This window comes from Gopherus evgoodei, chromosome 1 (genome assembly GCF_007399415.2).
Source record: "Gopherus evgoodei ecotype Sinaloan lineage chromosome 1, rGopEvg1_v1.p, whole genome shotgun sequence".
Taxonomy (NCBI): domain Eukaryota; kingdom Metazoa; phylum Chordata; order Testudines; family Testudinidae; genus Gopherus; species Gopherus evgoodei.
Window position 1 is genome coordinate 214,510,049 of NC_044322.1, and position 9,037 is coordinate 214,519,085.

General features: G+C 42.8%; 1 protein-coding gene across 1 annotated transcript in view; it reads right to left on the reverse strand.

Moving 5' to 3' along the window:
* MAN1A2 (mannosidase alpha class 1A member 2) overlaps positions 1–8,597 on the reverse strand; it is a 309,610-nt gene extending 301,013 nt beyond the window's left edge. Inside the window, exon 1 of the mRNA XM_030535069.1 lies at positions 8,084–8,597. Coding sequence (XP_030390929.1) covers positions 8,084–8,388 — 305 coding nt within the window. The 5' untranslated portion in view covers positions 8,389–8,597. The remainder of the gene's footprint in view (positions 1–8,083) is intronic.
* Between the last annotated feature and the right edge of the window lie 440 nt (positions 8,598–9,037).

Genomic DNA, 9,037 nt, shown 5'->3' on the forward strand with positions numbered 1-9,037 from the left:
TCCTTTTAAACAGGATGATTTAAATAACTTTTTAAAAAAAAAATCAACTTTTTTTGAAAAAAATAAAAACTGGATTTTTTTTCATCCACTCTCCTCCAAGAGAAAGTCTGGGATACACAGCTAAACCTACTTAAAATGCCTTCACTATACAAGGACTGCACCAGAGAAGTAGATCGCATATGGGAATACGAATACCCTGGGAAAAACTGTCAATACAGACAGGTTTCAGAGTAGCAGCCATGTTACTCTGGATCCGCAAAAAGAACAGGAGTACTTGTGGCACCTTAGAGACAGACAAATTTATTTGAGCATAAGCTTTCGTGGGCTACAGCCCACTTCTTCGGATGCATAGGATGTCAATACAGAAAAAACCCACTGACCACGTACCCCTAGCTGTCACCTCTCATGCCACACTAGAACCTATACAACATATCAAACAGCTACACACATACTTGACAAGGTCATCCTGAAAAAAAAATCGTTCCCGAACCCCTGCTTCTAACCTTCAGACATGCCCCTCAACCTCACCAAGCTTATCATCAGAAGCAAGCTCCCCACAGACCAGAACACACTAGCTCAAAGCGGCTAGACACTAAACTCAGAAACACTGATTTTATAGCTCACTACAACAATTTGTACCACACCCTACTGCCTGCTAACCTGTATTTGTCCCCACTTCATTAAGTGGTATCCTACAACATGTGAGAACCCCTAATGCTAAACAATCTGACATACCTTGTATTTAGCTTGGACACTCTGATTACCTTCCCTAGACCTGAGAAAGAACTGTGAAGCTTGAATGCTTGTCCCTTCCATTAACAGAAGTTAGTCCAATAACAGATACAACTTAGATGTTTTCACCCCTCTTAGCCACCAGGCCTCACCTACTTATCTCGCTCATTGAAAGTGACAGTTATGGATAAATATGCAGTGTTGTTGTAGCCACGTCAGCCCCATGATATTAGAGAGCTCTGTGTAAACTCAAAACCCTGTCTCTCACCAACAGAAGATGGTCCAATAAAAGACATTATCTGACCCACCTTGTCTCTGTAATTATGGGTACAGTTACTTTTCCTAGCCAACAGAAAAGAAACATGATTATAAATGATGTTTAACAAACTAAAGTTTGAATGTCCGAAAGGTCCAATGCAACCCTGCTAAACCTGGATGGAAACTAGTTCAATCTCATACCATAGTCTCCCAGGCTGATAGTGTCATACACTACGTCACTTCAACGACTACTACAAACAGCTGGTTAAGAATCTTATTTTCTATATACTCAGCAGTTTAAACATAACAAGAAATTCCTTTCACCATATGATTTTTTAAGAATGCTGTGTTTCATTTTGCTCATGTTACAAGGAGAGATTAAGTTTCCCTTATTTGTTCATGTATATTTTGCCAGCTTGTTCTTCTGTTACACTGAATACAAAGATTAATTTTTAATATTAAGAAATTATGCCAATGAGTAAAACAGGTAATCCAAGAAATCTGTGGATTTAGTCCTGCAAACACTTACCTAACCAGAATGCCCCCACTGACTTCAGTGAAGCCATGCACAACGGTTTACAGCAGCAGTAGTGCCTATAATCAGTATATCTTAGGGCAGGGGTAACCAATAGACAGACCGTGGGCCAAATCCAGACTGCCAGATGTTTTTGAATGGACCCCAAAATCTCTCTTATTTACTACTTATGTTTTTTTTTTTAATTATCTTCTTCTCTGGAGTCTGGACCTTGACCAAGAAATGTGGACCTTTACAAAAAATAATTCACTATCCATCTTAATGTTTTATACTGCTAGCCATCACTGTAGTACCTGAGCATCTTCAACACAAGACCAGTAAACGAGATGATTTTACCTCTGGATATGATATTGTAAAACCAATACTGGTATACCGCAGCCAGCTCTGAGGTCCACATTTTAAAAGAATTTTGAAAAACTGGTGTGGTACAGAGAAGAGCCACAAAAACTATGCAAGGGCTGCGTTACAGTGAGAGACCTAAAGAGCTCACTCTTTTTTTGAAAGGTGACTTTATTAAGTGCTTTCTCAGGGAAATACCACCAGCTGCTAAAGGGTTGACATAGCAGAGAAAGGCACAACAAGAACCAATGGCTGGACGCTGAAGCCAAAAAAATTCAAATTAGAAGAAAAGGAGGTACATACTGAATAGTGAGACTGATGAACAACTGCAACTACCAACGGAACTGGTGGATTCTCCATCTTTTGGAGTCTTCAAAACAAGACTGGATATCTGTCTAGAAGATATACTTCAGTCAAACAAGTTATTGGGCTCACTAAAGGGATAAGTGGCCTGTGTTATACTGGAGTTCAGACTGGATGATCTAATGGTCCCTTCTAGCCTTTAAAAAAAAAAAAAATCTATGAATAGCAAAATTACAGTAAATATAGGAGCCTAATTGCCCTCTCAAAAATTTAGGAATCTGAACAGAACTGTAAACATAAAGGGCCTTTCTAATCATGTATCTATTTTATCCTTATTTCCTTTTGTCTTTCTAGGTGTCCCTATCTTTAATCATGTGAGTGTATTTAGTTTAAGTTAATTAGCTCACTTTACAGTTATACCAATTCAAGTAACACAGTATACACAATCCATCTATTGATTTAAGTAGAAAAAATTAGTCAAATTTTAAAAGCTGAACACCAAAAAGGACCATTGTGTTCCCAGGTGATCCTACCTTCCCATTTTTATCATGACTAATTAAATCATTTTCTGACTATACAGACATGGAGAGGCAGATTCTGAGATACTAATGAACAGATTGTGTTATTACCCTACCCATTTCTTAGTTTTAGACAAGCGGTAAAAGAACAAGATGGATAAGCTATTATATTTTACTAGACCAACTAAAAACAAAGTTTGGTAGGTTTTGATAACATTTTTATTTGTTTATACAGTGCCTAGAACAATGGAGTTTCTAGGTGCTAATGTAATACAAATAACTGTACAGTGAGCAAGAAGACGGTGACGTCTCTTTTCAGGATAATAAAAGATGAAGATGGCTGTTAACCCATAACTGCTCAGTAACTAATGAAGCAGTCACAGTATCAGGTTGACACATTTTGCATGACTTATGACAAGGATGCTGACTTCTGTGAACAGGAAGTGAACTAGGGACTACATAACTGAAAGTATGGCTCTACAGCTTCAGCTAGAAAGCCAGGCTGTACTGCTAAGGACTGTAACAGACTCACATTTTTTGGGGATCAGGCCCAGAGGAGAGTTGTGTAGCACACTGTCTCCCACCCCACTTCCCATCCTACCAGGCACTAACACTATCACACATTAATGAGCTTTAAAAATCACTTCCCTATAGTACATGTTGCTGCACCATGTAGATGAGCCCTTACAATACTTGCAATTTTAATGCCATGCGGGTGTTGGGTTTGTCATTTTGTAATACATTTGTTTTTAATAATTATCCCACTCTCAATCTGTAATATGAACGTGTTTCTGAAAAAGACTGCACTGTTGACATAGCGATAGGCCAGCTGCTGCTCTGAAGTGGCTTTGCGATGTTGTGCTGGTGTGATTATACTCTTATGTGCAGACATTTACATATTTCCTGCTGTAGTAATGACAGTTATTTTGAAAGACAAGGTGGGTAAAAATCTTTTATTGGACTAACCTCTGCAGGAGAAAGACAAGCTTTCAAACAGCAAAGAGTTTGGTGAGGGAGCATTTAGAGGAATCATTTGATGAATTTAATAAGAATATGACTGATGTTCAAATTAGAGAGGCCTTCAAGACATTTAATTAACACAAGAGGTCACAGGACAACTACAATATAAATGAGTTAACTTGTTTTGATATTAGGTTGCAATAGACATATCAATAAAAAAGTTAATAAAATGCTTCATTTTGTAGAAAGGAAAATTGAAATCAATCTTGTAAAGGAGTGAAGCAACTTTGTAATGGCTCTGAAGGACTTGGTTAGGAGCAGTCCAATGAATAGCTACTTGTAAACTGTGGTACTGTGTAAACTCAGCAACAAGCTGATCCCCAGCTGTCACTCTTTCCCAAGTCCTCGGGTATGCATTCAAGATTTCCATTTGGAATAGTCTATCCACCATTTCATGTGTATGTTTCTCATTCCAGAAGTCCCGTATGATTTCTGAATTTGTCCTCTCTCTTAAAAGGCAAACTTCCCCCCTCCTCCACACACACACACACACACTTTTCAAACTGTACATGTGTTCACAATTTCTATTCATGTCTCTGTACATGTCCTGCAGCAGTCTTTTCTGCTTCCCCTTTTCCTAGACCAGAGATTTACGCGCCTTTCCAACATTGTGAATCCAGTTAACTTGACCCTATGAATACTTTGGGACACTCATCCTGTCTGAGTAGCACTGAAATGAAGAACAAGAAATTAAAAAGTGTTAATAACCATAGCAACAGCCCATCCATTTCCTGAAATACCAAAGAATGAGACTAAAAGTACCATCACAGTTCTGTTTCAGATTCTAAATGTATTCTTGTAAGACACTTTTCCTGAACCAGAGACAAATAATTCACAAAAACACTGATAAAATTACAAGTGAGCAGGGGATGCTATTTTAACTGATTAATGGAATAAAGATAAGGGGCCCGGGAGATTGCAGCTCTAAATAAACTAACAAAAGACCTTCAAGAACATCTTTTGTTTATGGTCCCATCCAGGAAAAGAAAAGCAATCTCAGCAAGCATGAAGACCAGTGAGGATCATTTGCACCTCTGATATCAAAGGACTGCCTCTGAATGGAAAGGCTGTGAAAGGTTCTATTTGGGTGGAAAGAAATGTGCACTGTCCCAAAATTTTGATTGCAAGGTTGGAGAACTTGCTGAGTGAGTTATTCAGATACTGGAGGGAAAAAATTAACAAGAATCTCCATTACATATGTAGAGAACTGCATTACATAGCCAAGATCAGTAGCTTCCACCTTTTACGAATGCACACCAGCACTCTTACAAAATATTCTTCCCTCAGCCACCAAGCCTCCAAAAATCAATCTGTCATTACGTTTTATAAGCTACATACCAGACAGAGGACCTTTCATCCTGTTTCCTCCTTCACCCAAATCAGCTTGGACATGGACTGAAGACCTGGGGTTCTTGAAAGGAGATCCTGAAAATTCTCATTGTGTGTGGTGTCTCATAGCCAAGCTCTTCGACCTCTTTCTCAGCCCGTTAACGAGCCCATCCTCTCCTTTTCTACATGGCACTTTGGTGCTATACAGAAGCACCTCCAGCAGGGTACAAGTGATATGTGAGGATTCTCTCCAACTCACTACAGAAGGGGCAAGTTTCTAACACAAACTGAGGCAATAACAGCTCATGCGGGGCATTCTGTCCCTTCAGCAACCCAGTCATTCTTAAGTATCACTTATGACTGAGTTCTGTGATCCCTGTCCAGGCTGGTATGTCAAATCAAATGTAATCCAAAAAGAGGCTGTAAAGCTTGTGCACCACTATAAGCATGTGTGTGCTAACAGCGAAAGTTTAGGCACACACAAGGGTTAGCATGCCAAGTTTCTCTAGTGTGGACAGTGCCTGTGTAGACTGACTGAAGTCTACTTTGAACATAATTGAGAAGTTACCTCTATCTACAGGTACACAGAAATAAAGCCAAAGTTGGCACAACCATAATAATTTACTTTGTGATATCACTACTGAACTGATTATATGTCTTCAGATAGATATCTTCTATGTTGGAGGAGAGGGGAGATAACATGCACAGGGAACTGGAACTACAACCTGGTCAGCTAGCTCCAAATCATGTTTGTCCTAGATCATGGTGACTGTGAAACAACAGAACCACAAGACACAAAATAGCACAAGGTAAGCATAACTTGGGTTAATGGGTCTGACAAAAAATGAAGCCAAGCTTGTGGCCAGGTAGTTGACACATGGGGTGTGGAGAGATGGGGTGTGCTCACCTTGACAGGGGTGTTGAGCATTGTGATAAGGTGAACCCTGTGGGATGGAAGCCAACTGGATGGGGCATGAGAGGACAGCCCTGCCTGAGGGGAGTTCAGGTGATCTCCTGGTGGTCTCTCCCTTCCTAGGGTTTGCCTATTTTGTCCAGAAAGTGGTTAGCTGAACTACTCTGGGAGAGAGCAACTGGTCTTGGAAACACCGAGAAGGCCCCCTACCCTGTTGGGCCTTTTTCCACTGAGAATACCATCTACTGCTACTGCAGAGGTTAGTCCCCCAAGCAAATTAGCACCCTCAGCACCTCACCATACTCAGTTTCAGACTTGCAACTACTCAAATATATGTGGGCACCTCCATGTTACAGAGCCCATTAGTGTGGAATAAACTGGACTCATGAATCCAAGGAAATCCACCCTGGAGCTGTGTTACTTGTGTACTGTATGATATTACTGATATACTCACCCCAAATCCATCTTCCCCTTATAGGCTTCCTTTGTACTTCCCTTATAAATAATATGTACACTGATTCAGCCATTATAGAGGTGTTAAAAGAGTAGATCTACAAGGTATTAGGCAAGTCATATGGGTAAGTACAGAGACAGGAATAGCTGAAACCACAAAGATGGTAGCGTAGGGTTCCTGACTCCCTGGAGGCACCACCAGCTAGCAGCTAATAACCCAGACCACTGATGCCAAAGCAGAGGGATGCTGGCTCCTGTTCATGATTAGTTGCCATCATGGGTTTGACAACCTGTAAAACCTCCCTACATATGTAATTATGAGGGTTTATTAGTCAATGTCTAGAACTGTTTTGTGTAGCATTTAACAGTAGTGGCTAATTAACATTTAACAAAGAATTAATTTCTCAAAAATATTCAGCACCTGTGTCCTTTCAATTAAGGTATCAGAGATCATAATAAATGTACTCCGAGATGTTTAACAGGTCCTCCATGAATAGTAGAGAATAATCAGGCTTAACATTGCTGATATTTTTAACATAAGGCACAAACCAGGGTGAGAAATACCTCAATATTCAGATTGCCTTTATATACCATACAGTAACAAAAAAGGACAATCCCATTTTTTAAAAGCTGGCACAAATCACCTTTACAGAACTCTTATCATAGGCAGAAAGGGGAACCTATTTCACACCACTCCAAAAGAAACACTGTACGATTAAATGTTGTTGTTTTTTAATTCTGTTACTGTTACTAATTTTTTAAGGATTATTACTATTAGACTTATTTTATAAGTGCACTCAAAAACTCATCTGAAAATTTCAAAATAAAAAAATTCTGATTTGTAAAGCTAGTTTTTCTACAAAATCCAAGTCTGAGGCCTAATTTGAGCTAACCCAACGCTATACTGCATAAAGGCCTGATGCTGCAGAGAGCCCTAGCCCACCTAGACTAGTCAGCACTAATAGTTCAGTTCTAGTGCCTAACTATGGTGTCTCTCCACTCATGATCATTAATAGAAAAATCCCAATCGCTGCCAGCTGAGTTTGTTCTCATAGCTGCAGGCTCTCTCTCCTGATACTTCTCTTGCTCTGCTGAGATAGTTAGGAAGCTAAAACAGGGAGAAAAGGCAACTCACCTGGCTTACTGTCACCTGTCCAAAACAGCAGCATAAATTAGGGCCAGGGGTTGAGAGCCTGCAGGAAACAGAATCATGGTGGACAAAGGCCCAGGAGCTAAGGGACCTCAAACAGCATCACATGTAGCAGCTTGGGGAAGAAGAGTATGGGGAGAGGCACAAAGAACTCAGAAGCAGAAAGACATTTGGGAAATATATGGAGAATAAATACTACAGATATTTCATGTTCATGAGAGCCAGGCTATCTGAGGTAACTCCCCACTTGTGGGCCCATCCAAAAGTCACCATGCTCCTTACCTGATAGTATTGCTTTCAGCCACGATTAAGCAACCGTGACTTTTACATTTGTCAGAAGAAAATTATGTCATCTAGAGCTACATTTTCCTGTTAACGGCAAAAGGAAAACCACACTACAGTAGGCCAACCTCAGTCCCCTTTACTAGGTTTCCTTGGACCAAATCCTAGTCCCACTTAGTCACTCAAAAGACAGCAAGATCAGGCATTGGTTTCTCACGTGAAACAAACAAAACCATGTGTATACAGTATACCTGTGCCTGTGCTCATCGTGTCCTTGCCCATGGATCAAGTAGCCTCCAAGGTTTTTGCCCCCCTTGCTGGTATCCACGTGAGGAATTAACACATCCTCTAAACCCAGATCAAAGCGTTTGTGTTTGGACGAGTCCGGGAGGAAGAAGAATGCCCCAAAGCAGAGAGTGATGAAGGCACTAAGAATGAGGAGGAGGATAAATTTTTCGGACAGTCTCAAGGTAGCCCTGTGGTGGGGGAAGGAGGTCCCAAGGTTCAGGGGGGGGAGTCTACGCCCAGACAGGGGCAGCAGCGCGGGGGTGGCCATCGTCTCTCTAACAGCAAACCGGAGAGTTTATATCATTTCATATCCGCCAGCAGGACCGGGGCAGCCGGAGAGCGGCAAACCGGAGCTTTTCAGGTCTCACCGAGTCCTGCGCCGATCCAACCGCCGGGGCGTCCGCCCTTGGCTTCCCCTCAGCCGGCGCCGTCCCCTTGCTCCTCGCCCCGGGCCGCTCGGTCACGGCACAGCCACCCCCGGCCCGGCCCTGCAGCGACCGGCTCAGCGGCGAAAGGCCGGGCTGCGCCGGCGCCCCCCGCACCCACGGGGCCACATGCCGGCTCGCGGGGCCGGGCAGGCGGATTCCAGGGCCGCTCCGCGGCGGTAGCTACTGGGGGCGGGAGCGTCGCCGGCGGGCGGCGGCGGTTCCCCAGCGTGTGCGAGGCCAAGCCAGGTGACGGCTCATTCCGCCCCCCCCGCCCAGGGCCCCGAGCAGAGCCCCGCACGGCAACGGCAGCAACAGACAACCCCCGATTCCGTTCCTCCTAACCCCGCTGCTACGCATGCGCTACACTAGCCCCCCCGCAGACACACACATTCCGCGCCTGCGCGCTAGGGATCCGATGGACCGAGCTGCCTACCCAGGCTGAGCAGTGGTGGGGCGCGCGCGGGGCCGGGGACTGTGCTAGGGTGTGGC